General features: G+C 37.1%; 2 protein-coding genes across 2 annotated transcripts; both read right to left on the bottom strand.

The window, feature by feature from the left end:
* Positions 1 to 7,455: 7,455 nt before the first annotated feature.
* Positions 7,456 to 9,347, bottom strand: LOC123317416 (26S proteasome regulatory subunit 7). Its single transcript, XM_044903939.1, has 7 exons — positions 9,162 to 9,347; positions 9,071 to 9,108; positions 8,695 to 9,008; positions 8,471 to 8,639; positions 8,120 to 8,410; positions 7,816 to 8,012; positions 7,456 to 7,734 (listed from the first exon to the last, which is right to left on the bottom strand). Exons 1-7 carry the CDS (start codon positions 9,235 to 9,237, stop codon positions 7,512 to 7,514), a joined length of 1,308 nt encoding a protein of 435 aa, XP_044759874.1. The 5' UTR covers positions 9,238 to 9,347; the 3' UTR covers positions 7,456 to 7,511.
* Positions 9,348 to 11,778: 2,431 nt separating this feature from the next.
* Positions 11,779 to 18,289, bottom strand: LOC123316848. Its single transcript, XM_044903106.1, has 3 exons — positions 18,184 to 18,289; positions 13,578 to 13,832; positions 11,779 to 13,037 (listed from the first exon to the last, which is right to left on the bottom strand). The coding sequence occupies exons 1-3, from the start codon at positions 18,287 to 18,289 to the stop codon at positions 11,779 to 11,781; spliced, it is 1,620 nt and encodes a 539-aa protein (XP_044759041.1).
* Positions 18,290 to 18,528: the final 239 nt, after the last annotated feature.

The following is an 18,528-nucleotide window of genomic DNA, read 5'->3' as shown; positions in this document are numbered from 1 at the left end:
GCGTATTTGGAAAATTTGCATCTGAAGTTGAAAACTAGGAATAATATCCTGCATATATAGGATATTCACAGGATAATATGGTGTGTTTTGAATCGTATAAGAACAGGTCACGAACGTTGCAATACTATGCTTTTCCGATGGAATGCAGTTGAGAGTCCTAGCCAGCCAAAGAGTCCTAGCGTATGTAGTATAGTCCTAGCGTATGGTCCGTATATTAGAGCAGAGATATAGAATAGAATATCTCTGTATTAGCAATCTTTGGTAATCCGTATCAAAGAGGAACTCTTTGACCGTATATATACACATTTGGTAACCGAAAGTTACCAGCATAGACAAACTATCAGAGCGGTTACTCTGGTGACCATAGACAAAGGAATTCTCTATGCTGGTGACTGATATTGAACCAAATTGTCAGGAATTCGACCGCCCACTTACTAACCAGAAGTAACCTAAGATGTCTAAAACAAAGTTTTAGACATCTTAAAGTAACCAAAGTGTATATACGGACCACAGCCCTAGTTGTGAATGTGGAGAACGAGAAGAAACCATAAATCATCTGTTTAATCATTGTCCCATTTATGAATTTCAGAATGATTTAAGCAGTTTCCGAATTCTTTTTTGAATTGGGTTGTGACATAGATAAATGAAACAGGAGATAGAGCATCTGTGGAAAAAAGCGTTCACGAAATCCTGCCATAAATATCAATTTGGATTTATTGGGTGGGGGAAGTGGACAGGGGCGGATTAAGCATTAGAGACGGGACATTGTGAATATTTCAATTAGTCACCAATAATTTCATATCGAATGAAAATAAAATATGTTTCAAGGAAAGGATTTTGAAGTACCTATCTTGTACCCACTAATTATAGGGTACCTGATAATACAAAAACACTTGATGGAAAAACAATTTATTTCATCAACAATGGTACAATCTTATAGTTATTATTGTCGATTAAGGCCCGGTACTTTCACGTGCGAATAAATAAATTTATTCGCATTCATTAAGTCTTATTCGCGAGATTAGTAAAAATGCAGTCTTTTCACTTTCAGATAGTGTTATTCATCGAATAAATCTGTCATTTAAACTTAATTAGAAGAGTTTATTCGTCATAGATCGAATGTCGGTACGTCATTATTCGTTGAATAAAATTTATTCGAAGGTGAAAGTACCGGGCCTTAAACATATATCTAGCCTACAAACAGATTCAAAATTGTTTTCACTATACATATATAAATGACTACTTACTAATCACTACCTAAATAATACACTAATAACTATATACTAAAAACCAGAAAATAATGTAAGCTTGTTATAAAAATTTCTCTTGCTATGACTTTTATCAAACAAGTTCTTATTATGATGGTGAATTCTCAGATCGATATATGTAGAAGCAACTAATTTGATTAAATTGGTAAAATGGGAATCTAAGGCAGTCTGTTCCTTGAAATGATCCTCAAGTTTTTCAAACAGATTTTGATGATTAAAAAAGTTTTGTAACACTTGTGTTAGTAATGTACCAATATTTGTAGGAACATTTCTGCTTAGCGTATGCTGTAAATGTTTTTCTGCAGCTCTACATATCAGAATTACATCCTCGGAGGGATAGGTTAAAGAATTTTGTCTTTCTTTTTGGTAAATAAATGAGATTAAATAATCAGCCCTATCACCTACAAGACCCCCAATGCACTCTTCACATTTTAAACGTCGCATGATTTTATATACAACAAATCCGGATATATATATAATTACTGCTTCTTTGTATTCAGACAAACTTGTACAAAAATTTTGCGAAAAGTTGTAAACGTGTTGTGATACATTTTCGTCCTCTTCTTCAGCGATCCTTTCCCTGCCACATGATTTATTAATTACTTCATATGGTTGCATAACCGAAATCATTTCTAATGGTATACAATTACCCATAAAAGAATCCCTCAATTCTAGGTGGAGCATCATTTTTTTATAGGCAGATTTGAACTGAATAGACGTAGGAGTATTGTTATAACCCCCCATAGATCTAATCAAGCCGAAAAATAATTCCACATGATCTTGGCTCAGTTTATATGTTGGAATATACACTAATAAATTTGTTACAACCAATTGTTTGTACAAATGTTTCAAACTTTCGATACAAAATAAAAATCCAAGAATGCCCATCCTTCTTCTACTTTCGATGAGAGGTTTGTTATCTGCTAATTTCAACGATTACAAATAATATGAGGTTTCTGTTAAAGTATTTTCAATGTACTCATAATTTCTTGCATTCAAAGGCTATTTATAATATTTCTGATGCATATTTCTTGAATTGAGAATATCGAACAAATTATTTATTATTCTGATTAATTTAACGGTAGCTGCAGAACCTTTGAATTCTTCGATCTTTAAGGTTTCATTCAAGAATTCTAACGCATGTGCTACAGAGCCACTTAATAGTTGTGTTGCCAATCGAACCTTCATCTTTTGATTTTTATACAACACATGTGATTTTCTTAATTTATTGCTCAAATGAACACCTTCCTTCTCCTGAAGTTCATTTAATTTTAAAATATACTCCCACTTAATCTTCTCACCATTTTCATCTATTAAATTTTTTTTTATCCCCTAAAGTATTTCGTATTAATTTGATCATGTGACAGGGATCAAAGAATACCGCTATTTCTCGCCGTGAAGTAGGATCAATAAATGTAGATTTCATATTATTAGTAGCCAAATCACAACCTAATCCTTTTGCCATCGTTACATTATTTGCTGCTCCATCAAATGTTACCGATGTAACGAATATACCCGTTTCATGTATGAAATTAAGACACTGAACAATTAAATTTTGCTTTTGTATACCCGTTAAACTATCGATCAAAAAATACCCTAAAGGAAGCTTCCAGGATTGGTTTATGCATACAAGCATGAAAACATATGCCTCCTTAGCAACAGCATTGTAATCGTTTTGACTTTCAATTCCAAAGTCTACATGGCCATGAGTTTTTTTTCCATCCCACTGAATTTGCTGACGGATCGCCATTTCGTCTATAGTTATATTGCAAATCAATTTATAAGAGGTGTTTCGAACTTTTAGTTTTAGCAAGTCAAATATTTCTGATGTGAAACCTGCCTCCCCATTCAAATTTTTATACCACCTCGCAAGCGTTTTCGGTTGGGGAAGAGCAGAATTAAAAGTTCTTCTTACAAAATTGTAGGCTTTAACCGAGTAGTAATGAAGAGTGAGGGCGAATTGTTTGAGTTCATTGCCGTATTTCCCTGTTTCATCCAACTGTCTTTGAAGAAATTCTTCATTGGGTCCTATTTGCCTTAGCATCTCCAAACTTTCATCTTGAATTTTTAATTTTAAGGAATTGATGACAGCTTGTAGGGTGGCAACTCTTTTTTTGAAATATTCTCGGCTCACTCTGAGTCTCGCTTTATTGTCTTTCTGGCTTTCATCAGCTGCTTTTTTAATTTCTTTTCTCTGCTGCTTCGTTTCTGCAACAAAATTTCAAATGGAATTTAACTTGAAAAAAATAAGAAGCTTTATAACAGAGGAGGTGCATGTGAGTTCAAAGCCGATCGAATGGGTGATGACAAAATGCGATTCGTTAGCAAGGGCGTAAAATAGACAACGTTTGAAGTTATACAGAAAATAATTTTAAATTTTGAGCAAAAACGTTGATTATCTGATTACTATGCCATTGGACATGCTGAAGATAATTTAACGAGTTAGTAGATTGGAAGTAAATTATTCAAATTCATTACACGGTACATTCTTATGAGGGCTACGCAATGCGTAGCGTTTGGCGATACTTTTTTTGGACCCTGTATAGCTATGTATCTTACTTGTTTTCTCCTCGTACTATAAGGTGTTTTCACTCCTTCGAATTCTGAACTGCAATTCATTTCTGGTGGCAGATCGATATTGTTCACAATTTCTTCACAAACCCCAGTACTGCTGAGAGGTCTAGCACAGTATGTGCTAACATTCTATAGAAATATAAGATTGTTAAAGCATTCAGAATCTCGTTTTTTTGTTCATCTTGGAATCTATGGAGGTTTATACAAAAAGGCATGATATATTATAAAAATTAGCTAATCTGCCAAATTTCAAGAGGTTCATGAAAGATCGCTAACAAGATTACAAACAAATTGACATCTAGACAAGAAAGCGAAGTCTTTAAAAGTGGTAAAATATCTTACCTCACTCGGAACGGCATCTTTTTTCAAATTAACAGAAAAAGGCGATTCTCCAAATCATATGCCGCTTTACTAAAGTGCAAATTGCAAATAGTAGAGTAAGTATATATTTCTGTCTTTTCAAGAGCCAGTGCAACTCTCCACTGCTCTCGTCTTATCTCATTTTTGGGAAAACTAAAATTCAAAACAATTATTTCAACGCTTGATATATAATCCCAACATTTCAATGTATAAATCATTAGAAAGCATTCAAAAAGAATTCGGCCCTGGAGTCCCCTGACTCCCTCCCCTAATTTCAGGATATGATGTACTTAAACACGAATAAAATATCAAAAACTTACCGGAATAAGTGAATCGCTTTCCTGTCTCGTGCACAAATTGCACTTTTATAGTAAAAACAGTCTTTCACGGCACATCGTGGCATATTTTCCAAAATATTATGACGTAAACCAACGTAAACGATTGAAATAATATTTTGACAATTACAAAAGCACAAGCCGTCTTAAAAATTTAAACGCGATTAGGAGGGGAATACAAGCAAAAATTAATTTCATTGGGGGTTTGTTGGAGTGGGAATTTCGAGAAAAATGAACAGTCTGGGAAATAGCTTATGCTCCATCTGTTAAATCTATGGGTTGTGAATTTTAGGTCAATCTGACATATAGAAATCAATTTTATTATCTCACATTTTCACATATCTCATATCTGTTTTTTTGAATTCAGATAAAAATTTTCTGGTAACTTGGAGAAGAGTCCCTGGATGCCCTTCAAATTTTCAGCTCATTTTGTACTCAGTTTAATCTCTTACAATCCACTTCATTCACAGGGTAAAAGGGTTTCAACTGGGGCTTTCCCTAAGCTATATTGTATCAAACGCAAAATTGTATGGTACCCCGTTACGCCAACCTCTGCTAAAACTGCATCTCATACACATATGCTATAATTATTGTTTGAAGTTGAAAATTGTAATTTTCATTCATCATCAATATTCATTCCTTTATTTATTTCAGAAAACACTTCCAAACGGTTCATGAAATATCAATATTTTCAGGGCAGTATTCAGAATATCATGATTATTCATTCAAGCCCCAAAATCTATATTTTTTACATCTCTTACAGAAATTTCGTTATTGCCATGAAAAACTACATAATTTATTCTAAGGAATTCAGTATTTACTTTGCATGGCACACTTTTGTTACAAAGGAATAGAAACCGGACGAATTCATATTTTATGTCGTTTTTTCGAAATGCGGTCCTGATTTTATGATGTAAACCCTCTAGGGGTGTGTTCATAAACTTACTCCGAGAGTAGAGTATGAGTATGGTCATGCTCAGAGAGAGAGCATACTCTGAGGAACTAAAAGTACGTTTGTGAACGCTTCGGGTAATCAGAGCTTACTCAGAGCTTGCTCTGAGTAAGTTTGTGAACGCAACCTTGGAGATAGAAGGGAGAGAACAGGATAGGAGCCTGTGCAGAAATTAAACAAAGTCCCGATATGATAAGAAGGGCAACAAATAATCTGATTTTAAGCTCTAGGAAATGAGATGGAAGAAATCCATTTCGAATATCTCTTGATAGTACATTTTCATTGTTGAAGAATAAATTTTAATACTTATGTGTGTTACGAAGCAAATACACTTACGGATTACATTTTCCAAGTTGGTTCACATCATTTGTATCTGAATTCAATATGTAATTTCAAAAGAATTCACAGCTCGATTTTGCGAACATTCAGTTTGTGCTGAGGGTTTAAAATGAAGAAGAATTGTACAGAATTTAAAATAATTCAGAATCTCGGCAAAGGACATCACCGAAGGAATAAAAACAGGACCGCATTTCGAAGAAATGACATAAAATTTGAATTCTTCCGGTTCCTATTCCCTTGTGACAAATGTGCCATGCAAAGTGAAAATTGAATTCCTTAGAATAAATTATGTAGTTTTTCATGGCAATAACGAAATTTCTGTAAGGGATGTAAAAAATATAGATTTTGGGGCTTGAATGAAAAATCATGATATTCTTAGTACTGCCCTGAAAATATTGATATTTCATGAGCCGTTTGTAAGAACATTCTAAAGTGAACAAACCCATGAAATTTGATCAAAATCGGAACTTACAGTCCAGAGTTATGGCTATCGCAAATCTCCGAAACTAATAGCCTTAGGATACAAAACAAGCAAGTTTTCTGAAAGACCTGCATTCACCATTAGGCTATGGCAAACGTCTCATGAAGCACCCTGTATATGATCATAGCATAGACTTATAAGCCTATGGATCATACTCACAGACCATAGACATAGAGACATGCAAAGATATTACATGTGTGTAATATCTTTGGAGACATGGGCTGAGCAATGTCAGCATGAAATTGGCTTTTTTTATAGAAAGAGACAAATGATCGTCGGGCATTCACCTTCTCTTTTTTGTTCACATAGAGGTGAGTGTGGACCAATCAATATTCTAGAAAGAGACAACTGCATTCCCGACGTGCGTTTCTCTCTGTCACTTTTTTTGACCGTATTTCATGCATAGATAGAAAGGGAAGGCACAGCATAGATGTATAATACTAACTAATGGTATTATAGGTCCATGAGGCACAGTCCATGCATAGAGAAAGTCTCTATGTCTCTGAGTCTATAGCCATATTTTGGCGATTAAGCGTCTTAATCGATGTCTTAAAGCGTCTTTAAGCGTGACGTCATTAATTTTGTTGTCGCAAAAATAGAATATCGCTGATGGTTGAGTCATCTGTCGTTGATATTTGACAGCGAATCGAATTGTGAATTTTTCAATTTCTGTTCTTTGGCTATTATTTGAAAAATATTTATTTATTCTAAATGATAATGCAGAAACTGCATTATTGGCAATAAAAGCACTCTTCCCTAGTAGGAATTCAAATCAAATTCGATATAAACAACATATTCTCCCTTCTTCTTTATATAACCTCTTTCCGCTTAAGACGACACAGGCCCAGAGATATAGATATATCTCTGCACAGGCCAGAGACAAGATGACTCTATGACACAGGCGCTCTCCACAGACCGCCAGGTTCCGCTTAAAGCGTCTTAAAGACTGACGTCATGACTTATTCGCTCGAATAGCACCGCTTAAAGACGCTTTACGCGTCTTAATCGCGAAAATATGGCTATATGTCTATGTCACAGACAGAGGCTCTGAACATAGAGATATTGCTATATATCAAAATTGAAATGTCCAAAGTTGTCATAAATGTATATTTGACAATAAATATTAGCAAAAAAAGAAACCAGGCATAAATTACAAATCATTTAATAATCGCTTCAATTGAATACAGAAAAATTCAGAAATATTAGTTGTAGGTCATGTATCTTGGAGTTGCCGAAAACTTGGCATACGATTTAATAACCTTATTTACCGCCTCTAGAAAATCTTTTTCCGTTGCCACCTTCCTTCTGGCTCTGATGGCGAACATTCCAGCCTCAGTACAAACACTCCTAATTTCAGCGCCTGTAGAATTTGGACATAACCTAGCTAAGAGTTCGAAACGAATGTCCCTCTCAACAGACATTGATCTATAAAAAAAAAAAAAATTGAACAAAGATTAACATACAATTTGGATCAGACTATTATAAAAACCTGAGAATAATACACACCTAGCATGAATCTTGAAAATATGAGATCTTCCTTCCAAATCTGGAAGACCAAACTCTACTTTCCTATCCAACCTTCCAGGTCTCATTAGAGCAGGATCTAAGGTATCTGGTCGATTGGTTGCCATCAAGACCTTTATGTTACCACGAGGGTCAAATCCATCCAACTGGTTGATCAGTTCTAACATAGTACGTTGAACCTTGATGTAACCAAAGAAAATTCAGGTTAAAGCCACAGAATATAAATTTTGTACATTCCACTTGTAAATACACATTCATTCAACTTTAACATGAAAGCAGCCTTTACCTCATTATCACCACCTGCTCCATCATCGAAACGTGCGCCTCCAATAGCATCAATTTCATCAAAGAAAATCAAGCAGGCTTTTTTAGATCTAGCCATCTCAAATAGCTCCCTAACCATACGAGCACCTTCACCAACGTATTTCTGTACCAATTCAGACCCTATTACTCTGATGAAACAAGCATCTGTACGATTTGCCACGGCTCGAGCACACAGGGTTTTTCCAGTTCCTGGGGGGCCAAACAGCAAAACTCCCTTTGGAGGTTCAATCCCCAATTTCACAAATTTCTCTGGCTGAAAGAGTCGAACTTCAATATTCAGTTAAAAAAAATCTAATATCATTTTTCAACTTACATGTAAGAGAGGGGTCTCAACCACTTCTCTCAACTTTTCAATTTGTTCTTTGCAGCCTCCAACATCACTGTAAGTAACATCTGGTTTTTCTTCTACCTGCATCATTGTGACAGTTGGATCAATCTTTGGAGGTAGAGGTATATGAATTTGATATTTATTACGGTCAACTCTGGAAATGTGTAAGGTTAAAAATATCAGGTGAACTTCCAAGAATATTTGCTTACCCAACTCTCATCCCTTCTTCAATATCTGTTGGTGCTACGGAATCAGCAAGATCAACCACAAATTTAGCAAACTGTTTAACATTGATGATGTACTTTGGATCATCAGTGTCTGCATTGATGATCTTGGTACATCTTGCTACCTGCAACGGTTGCTCATTTTGTAGTGTCTGTTTATCTGCAGCCAAATCCCAAAGAGCTGGTGGAGCAAGTCCAGTGTCTGATTCCTTTATACCTGTCAGTTCATTCACACGTTTGATGATGGTTTGGATGTCTTCTTCCACAGTCTTGATAGTTTTAGTGTATTGTCCTTGGCCCTAAATTACACGAAAAAGAAAAGTTATTGAAATCATCAAAATAATAAGTTGACTGAACTCACATAAGTTTTGAGAAGTAAAATATCTCCTTCGTCCAGAGCTACAAAAAATAAAGGGTAAAAACAGAAAATTCGAATTGGATGTTTTTCTTACACTTGATTTCTTTCTCTTCCGGTTCTTTTTCGGAAGCTTTCACTTTTCTCATATCATCTCCTAAGTGATCTGGCATTTTGACTAAGGTTGAAAAAGTTACAATACAGTTTTTGAATTGAGTATTGGCTCTGAATGAAAACAATTACCAGCAGAAATGCGAAAATCTGACAACTGACCTCCTTTTTGACAATTGACAATTTGGAATTTCAGCTGCTTTTCAGTCAGGTGCGCGAAACCCAGAGATTGATAGAGATATATTTTACGCTTTCTTTTTGACCGTTTGAGCAGCTCCTGGGCAGCTCCGGTGCATCTCACTCGAGCACCGACGCGTTCTTTTTGATTGGGGCGTGAAGCACCGGAGCAGCTCGCGTTCCCTTCCCCTGCCCCCTCTTGCACCAACCGAAATGCTGGTGCACGTCGAGGGCTTGAAGCCCGTAAACAAACTTTTTGGTTATGTTTACATCTGTCAACAAATATTAGAAGTCGTGTATTGTTGAAATTTGTGGATTAATACTATGAAAAGGCTGTAATACACCTTATGGACCACCTAAGATTGATTTTTTCGTCAATTGAAGCTGTCAGTTAGTTTTTTTATTGAGTAAATGAATAAAGAATCAATGTTAGATGGAATTAGAACTGAATGATTTTGAATGAAGATAGGATTCGTTCTTTCAGGTTTGAAGAGTGAACTAATCATTTTTTTCATGAATGCATAATTTTTAGAGATCGATCAAATGAATAAACGACAAGCTTCAGTTTAGTAGCGCCCATCAGTGAAAGTGTAGCATTTCTTTTCAAATAAGTTGATATTTCACGTACTTGAATGCAATTTTCGTAAAATCAGAACACTCTTTACCTACTTTTACCAAAGAGGATTATTAACTAAGCTTTAAGAGATGAAATCATTGTTATTAATTTTTTCAAGTTTTATATCTACAGACATATCCAGTATTTCGTATATTTTTACTCTCCATAGCAAAGAAAGGGTAATGTTTACCCGGTAAATCAAGTTTTTCAACCAAATATATGGCAATAGATTTCGAAAAAATAGTGAAACTTATTAATAATCAACGACTTTAACGTCAAACTGAAAACAAATAATCCAAAGAACCGCGAATCCAGACTTGTCTCTTGTCATTTTGCTCAACAGCTGATCATCCAACTCGCTGCGCGCAGTTGGCGCACTAATAACCGTTTTATTTGGAACAGCTCAGGGGCGAGAAGCCCGGAGCTGTACCGGTGCATGAAGCACCAAAAAGAAAGCGCCTATTCTATTAGGGATGTGTCGTTCACGAACGAACGAATCAAAAGACCCGGTTCGTTAGAACCAATGGTTCGTTCAGTTCTTTACCCGAAAAATGACCCGTTCGTTCAACTGGGTCGAATGAGCCAAACGGCTCCATGCGACCCACAAAATCGATATGGGATCTGGAGATCGGAAGATCTGGGATCGAAAGAATGATTCATAATTCCATCTCTTCATTACCCAGGTACCCGAATAGTTAGACGGGTTTCAGACTGACCCTGAAGAAACAGATGGTAGTCGTAATAAAATGAACTTATTTTACTTGCATTTCGCAAGTGAATCAACGGCTCCTTGTTGAAGAAAGTATGATAGATTTAGGAACTAGGACTAGTGGAAATTACAAGTTTATATTTCTGTTATTATGGCTATATTGATGAAAGTAAATTTTAAGTGATTGGTCCATCCTACAACTTTTTTTCAGATTAATTTGACGAAAATATTTGGATTCGCAGCAATAACATAATCTTGATTTCAAAAATTTCAGTTTTTGACGAAATTAATGAGACTAGATCTCACGAATTTCGAACCTGTAAAATCAATGATTGACGTCTCCATTTCAAAATTTGAATCGTCCGATATCCATTTCCTTTCGAAAGACTTTTGGTTTTTGAATTTTTTCCACACTGGGGTCAATATTTCTCTCGGTTCTCTCACGAATTTGACCTCAACTAACTATTTTCAGCCGATCAAAAATATTATGGCCCACAAAACACAATATTATGGCCCACAAAACACAGCTGTTTGCAACTAAAGAAGCATCCATATTCCATTCTATCAAAATTTAATTCAACTTAACTAAACTGAAGTGAAATTCCTAACAGAACAGTGAACTGATCGAGACGGGACTACGGATCCGAATTCGAACCATGCGCAATGTTTGGATCACAACCCAAAACCCAACTATCTAAAAGAACCAATGGGTCAATTGAACGGGTCTTTTGAACCGGGTCTTCTCAGCAATGGATCTAGATCGATCTGGTTCCTCGAAATTGAACGAACTACACATCCCTATATTCTATTCTATATCTCCAAAGATTATAGAGTTAACTCTATAATCTTTGTATATCTCTAGCGAAACCCCGAGGCTTGATGTATGGAGAGTAGAGTAAAGGAGAACGATCGGCGTACTAAAAATGTGTCCCCGAAAACGGGGACCATAGGCTAGGAGTCGCTGCGATCGCTACGTTTATCGATAAGGGGTGGGGATTTTAGCGTCAATTTTAAATGAACAGCCCGAGGAGACATAGGATCTAGGATCCTATATCTCCTTGACATTACATGATAGACAGAGTTGAAACTCCCACACAAATCCTATCTTCGGTGGGTCCTTCGATAAATGAAAAGACCTATTCTCGAGGTGATCACTCTGCCACATTCAGGACATTCAAAATTTCCTTGCGCTGATGGATTTCGACGTCTGTCCAATTCCGCTCTGTAGCTATTCACAACACGTCTCCATTGCGATCTATCCTCTGCCAGAGCCTCGCAGTCGTTCTGTACATTTAAGAGTTTAAGTTTCTCATGAAGAGAGTCTTTATATATCTTTAGCTGCCCGCCTACACTTCTCTGCCCGCACACCAGCTCTCCGTACAAGACGCATTTGGGAAGTCTTTTTTCGGGCATACGCTGAACGTGCCCAGCCCATCTGAGTTGCGCTCTGCCAACTAAAACATCAATGCTCTGGCTGTTAATTCTTTCGAGAACAGCTTTATTGGAGATTTTATGAAACCATTTGATGTGCGCTATCTGCCTCAGGTGCCTTTGTTGCAGTTGATTTAATGTTTTCAGATATCGCCTGTACGTTGCGCACGCATATGTCATGGTCGGGACTACCACTAAAGATATTACACACCTATTATGTGTAATATCTTTGACTACCACAGCTCGGTAAACTGCCGCTTTGGTTCTGATTGACAGGTCGAGATTGTCAAATACTCTTTCTCTTAGGCCCCAAAAAGCTCTCGATGCCGAACCTACTCTATATCTGATTTCGTCGTCGATGGTGGCTTTGTTGCTTACTACGCTTCCAAGATAATTAAAATATTCCAAATCTTCGTCTTCGATGCTGATCCTTTCAGCATTTTGTGGGGTGCACATAATCTTAGTTTTAGCAATGTTGATTTTCAGCCCCAGCGCATTATATGCCCAGTCGAAAGTCTCCAAAACTTTTTGCAGGCTGTCAGCGCAGTCTGAGGTAAGGCCGCAGTCATCTGCATACTGAAGGTCGGTAAGGACTTTCGTTCTCGTTCTCGCTCTCAGCCTTTTTAGGTTGAACAGTCCACCTTCGAAGCGGTATTGAATTTCCAAGCCCCTCGAAAGTAATTTACTGTCTACAATCATGGATGGGGATACCAAAAAGATGTTAAACAAAAGAGGTGCTAAGACACAGCCCTGTCGAATGCCAGTATAAGTCTGGAAGGCGTCTGTGGTTTTACCATTGTAAAGAACACTGGCCATGTTATTCTGGTGGAAGCTTCTGCAGACATTCACAAATTTTCTGGGGACGCCCAACCGCTCCATGATACTCCACAAAGCCTCTCTGTTCACCGAGTCAAAGGCTTTGGTCAGGTCTACAAATGCTACGTATAATTGGCTATGCTATTCCTTGACTTTCTCCTGAAGTTGCCTCAGAGTGAATATGTGGTCGGTTGTTCCCATATATCTATTATATATAATATATATAACAGATATTTGGTTGTTCCCCGAAATCCGTTCTGGGATTCGGGTATAATCATCTCGACATGTTTCTTAAGTCTTGAGGCCATTATTCTCGCCAGAATTTTACCGCCTGTTGAAAGAAGCGAGATGCCCCTGTAATTTCCGAAATCAGAAGCGCTCCCCTTATTTTTAAACACATTTACGATTTTTGCATCTCTGAAGTCTTGTGGGACTGATTCAGTTTTCCAGATCAGGTTAAATGCAAGCTTCAGATGTTCTATCGCTACTTCGCCGAGTGCTTCGTAAACTTCTGCTGGAATGTTATCGTTTCCGGGGGCTTTGTGATTCTTTAAAGAGTTCATTGCTACCCTGATTTCTTCGGCGGAAATTTCCTGGTCCAATAATTGATTGGGCATATATTGAGGAATTCTATTTAAGACATCATTATCTACCATGCTTTCCATGTTTAGGAAAGTGGCATCTGGCTCTGATGTCAGAGTCTTCAGTCAGGAGTAAGCCGTTAGCATCTTTGATTGCGCAAACTTTTCTTCTCGAAATACCGTAACTTTCCTTCACTGCATTAAAGAAGTTTCGCTGGTCGTTTTGATCGGCAAATGCCTGGATTTGTTTCGCTTTAGTCCACCAGGCGTTTTTAATTAATCTTATTTCTTTTTGTACATTTTTGCATTTGCGTCGTTTGGGTTGTTCTGTAGTGAATGAAAGGCATTATGTTTTTGTCAAGAATATTTTCGATTTGTTTGCTATATGGAGGGTAGAGACCTACCCTCCATAGTTTGCTATTTTCACTGAACCAATCAGGTCTTTCGTGCCCACAGAACACATCCATTGACTTGACTTACTTTATGCACATCCGTCTTTAAGGACTCTCTATAGACGGCTGTGCTTTATGCATTGAACTAAAGTTTAGTTAGTTCAATGGCTTTATGTTCGTGCCTGGGTTGTGCCTAAAACAGTTTTACTGGACTCATAGACTGCGTCACGTAGCGTCGACCAAAGAGTTTCTGGCCTCGCGCCTTGGTCAATCTGCAGCATAGCCAGATTTTCCTCGGTTGTTTTCTGTAGATCGTTTATTATATCCGGTAACAACAGTTTGCTTGACGCCCCAGCTAATGACTGGAAAGACCCTTTCATATCATAGAAGATGAAGTTTTTCCGGAGCTTCAGATATCTCCGATTTTTTCGTAAATCGAACAGAAACTTTTCTGTTATTTTGTTATCAACTGTGGGCTGGAATATCATCTGTCGTCTCCAAAGGTAACTAGAAAGTTTTAAAATTTTCAGAAGAATGGCTATTTTCTACATCAATTTCAGTTTCTCCGAAAGCAAAAATTCCTCTTTGCTAAAAGTGTGAAGTGGTGTTTGGTTTTTTTCTCCCTGAAATATTTCTGAGGCAGACTAGACGTGAGTATGGTAGGAATGATATAATTTCGAGTTTTCTAAAATTGGAAGAAATAATCCGAGTGAATTCTTGTACCTACTTCAGATGTGTTTCGAAATGGCGGAAATGATGATTTCCAGCCGGTAGACATCGATGTATCATTATATCATATTATGTATGTAACGTTTTCTTCGCTTTTAGAAGGTCCGACTGATTAAGATTATTTATTTTACACTAATACTTACACTCATTACTAACTATATCACTAGTGATATAGTTATATAGTGATACATAGTTACTAACTATATCACTAGTGATATAGTTAGTAATGAGTGTTATAGTAACTACTATTACTTCCACTTGTATTTATTTCCACTCGCCGTTTGCACTGTGAACTGTACTGTACAGGGTGGGCAAATTTCGATGTTTTAGCACTACAGCTTCTAAACCAGTGGAGATAGACAAAATCTGATAGGGGTATCAGCCCTATGGGAGAATGGGGATTCTCGTTCTCTTTTTCTGAGAATCTAATAAAAGTAGTAGTCATTTTTGGCCACCTTCTTTTGTTTTCGAGTTATAAGCGAAAATTGGAAAAATGGCGATTTCGAAATAAATTTATATGTCCGCTAATATTGATGATAGAGCTCTGAAATTAGAACATTATACAGGCACTTTTTTAAGTAGAATCCAGTGGCGTGCTTGCCTTTTTATCAGGATTTTTAATTACGAAGCTATGACCCAAAGTTATGTTTTTTTTTTAAATGGGAACACTAGATTTCTGTGCAATTTTTTGAAAGCTCAATTTTTACTGATTTCAAAAATATATAACATCATATGGTTTGTATCAATATAGATGATTGGCGAATCCAAAAATCTAGACGCCCTCTGCCGACTGAATTCCGAAACTACTTTGTCAGTACTGCAAAGTCAAAACAAGTTTTGTTTCTTATGTTTTCTCTTATCTCACGTTGTCCAACAAAGTATTTATTTATTTATTTATTTATTTATTTATTTCATCAATCAGGAATCCCAACAGGAGAACCCAATTACAGGGATTCACCAAATAATAGGTACATTAGAAAAATTATGTGAACTTAATTCTAACAATCCACATTGAACTTAATCCTAACAACTACATATTTACAAAATCTCGACAAAAGGAAAAAAAAGCAAAATTACACTCAATAATTCCTACATAAATATTCATACAATTTCCTCCTAAAAACGAACAATGATGTACTGAATATATCAACGCTCTGAAGGTGCCAGTTATAAAATCGCATCAACCTCAAAAAAACCGATTGGTAAAACAAAGATGTACGTGCTCTAGGTAGAAAAAAGAGGTTTCTGCGACGACCAGAAAAAACAGAGACATTGAATAAGATTTCGCTGATCAGTGGAAAATCGAAGTGGCCATTTACAATTCGGTACAATAAAGTTTGGTCAAAAATTATTCTCCTATGCTCCAGGCTTATCATCTTATATAATCTGAGTCTAGCGCCGTAAGGGCACTCAACCTGACGACCGCCAAATCTATAATACAAGGTCTTAGTGAACTTTCTTTGGACTCTCTCTATCCGATCAATATATTTATGGTAAAAAGGAGTCCAAATCGGTGTGGCGTATTCAAGGATACTGCGCACCAACGAAAAAAAGAGAGTTTTCAAGGTCTCAGAGTTGCTGAACGGCCGTGAAATCCTCAAAATAAACCCGAGCATTCTAAAACCCCTGGAAACAACATCATCTATATGATGCTGAAATGAAAGCTTCGAGTCGAGCAAAATTCCGAGGTCCTTAATGGTATTTACTTCCTCGATAATCAAACCGTTCAGCGAGAGTGGACTCCTCAGAACGCTGAAATTCCTGGTGAATATAATATGTTTACACTTTTTAGCATTGAGAGATAGGTAGCGATTGTCACAGAAATTAGATAGTCTGTCAAGATCGTCCTGAAACTTCCGCGCGTCCTCCACACTCTCCACCGCCAGGTACATTTTAAGGTCATCCGCATAAAGTTCGAACAATACATGCTTAAAACACTTGAAAATATCATTTATGTACAACAAAAAGAGAACCGGTCCCAAGTGTGAACCCTGAGGTACTCCAGACGTTATGACACGAAGAGGAGAATGAGCGTCGCCTACAATTACATACTGACACCGATCAGACAAATAAGACCCAATCCACGTTAACAGATTACCCCCCACACCGTACTCGGACAAAACCTTCAGAAGAGTCGCGTGATGAACCTTGTCGAAAGCCTTGGAAAAATCCGTGTAAACGGCATCCACCTGAGTACTCCGATCCAGATGTTGAGATACAAAATTAATGTAGGGTGATAAATTCGTTAGGACCGATCTACCCTTAAAGAAACCATGCTGTCGAACACATATCGTGGATTTCAACGACCTAAATAGAAAGTCGGTTATAATTGCCTCGAACAATTTTCCGAAATGGCTCAGAATAGAAACTGGTCGATAATTAGACACATCATAATCATTCTTTGGAGAGGTTATATTGGGATTATTGTCTGGGTTTCTGAATAGAAATATTGATTCAGAAAAAATATTGGAAAAGGTATTTATACCATAGTGCTTTCAACTGGCAGGAGTTAGGTTAAACGATTTTTCTTTGCGAGAGTTTTCTGCTAAATCCAATTTCATACTTTTCATACTTCCAAATGAATGCTTTTTCTCATCTGTAGAACTTTTTCCATGAGCTTAATCATATTTATGTCTCTTGATATTTCAGTATCAGGAATACCTCTATATCATAACATGGAATTGAAATATTTAAAAAAAAAACTTTAAAACTTCCACATAAAAGTTTACTTATCAAGATGTTTATTTTCTACCTCCTTCACAAACTCAGTATATGCTACCTCAACATTTTTACCTAGGTTTACTTTAAGAAAGAATCTGTGAAATAATAGGAATTGGATCACCAATATGATCGCTCGATTTTATTCCACAATTCATCCCTTTCAAATGAAGTATTTCCAAAGAATGTTTGATCTTTCTTTACGAAACTAAATCAATCAATTCACTTCCGATAATTTAGATAAATATCTTGATTTACTAGAAAAACTCTGTTAGGCCGTACAAATCTCGAAAAGAGTACTGACAAACGTCAAAGTTTATATACATTTCGCAGCGCCCTCAACGGTAATTGGATGCGCGAATAGAAAATGGTCAATTTCTCGCGCTTTCGCGGCCCTTCTAGAAAGGAGCGGCCTCCAGAGCCGGACTGGTTAAACTGTCCCCTCCTTAAGACTGTTCTGCCCCAGAACAGATTCCGTGAGTTTTTCCGAGGACCGTGGCGAAACCTGCAATCATCAGTTCATCACCGCATTCCTACAGTAGCCTTTCTGATGGAAGTAGCACTCCACAGTTTTGCTAGGCTCTTTGGTTTGCTTCGGGTTAAAATTGCATACTAAGATCCGTATACCAGTCATCTGAAATACCACCTCCACTCCAGCATGCTTCGCACAACCCGACAATTCAGCTGATCCAGTCCACAACCGAGCTTGGGAACAGCTAATTCTCTAACTCTAAAGCGTTGAGGGTCTTCTTTCAAGCTATGCAGTGTCGTCTATAGATTCTGATAAGTTGGCTTCTGATGGCAATGTTGCTTGGTGACTAGATAATAAATGAACCTACCTTCAGCCTCCAATTTCAAAGCTTTTCCAATTCTTGGCTGCTGTCGCAATACCTCTTTCGGACATCCAAATTTATTTCTGAATACTCTTGCTATTCCTTTGCTCATTACGCCGAACCGCGCAACGCGTGTCCCACCATAGCAATCCATAAACTTCTGGTAATCGCTGCTACCTTGCATCGGGACTTCCACAAGACGTACTTCTTCTTCGTCCTGCGCGTACAGAGCTAATCGGTTGATTAGCGCAGATTTGATTGCGCACCTTGTCATGAATGTAATCCAGCTTGTTTCATAATTAGGGAGTTGAAGTGCTGCCATGAACGTAAACGTTAACGTTATAATTGACA

This window comes from Coccinella septempunctata, chromosome 7 (assembly GCF_907165205.1).
Source record: "Coccinella septempunctata chromosome 7, icCocSept1.1, whole genome shotgun sequence".
Taxonomy (NCBI): domain Eukaryota; kingdom Metazoa; phylum Arthropoda; class Insecta; order Coleoptera; family Coccinellidae; genus Coccinella; species Coccinella septempunctata.
The sequence above is the reverse complement of the archived record's forward strand: the minus strand, read 5'-3'. Positions and strand labels throughout refer to the sequence as shown.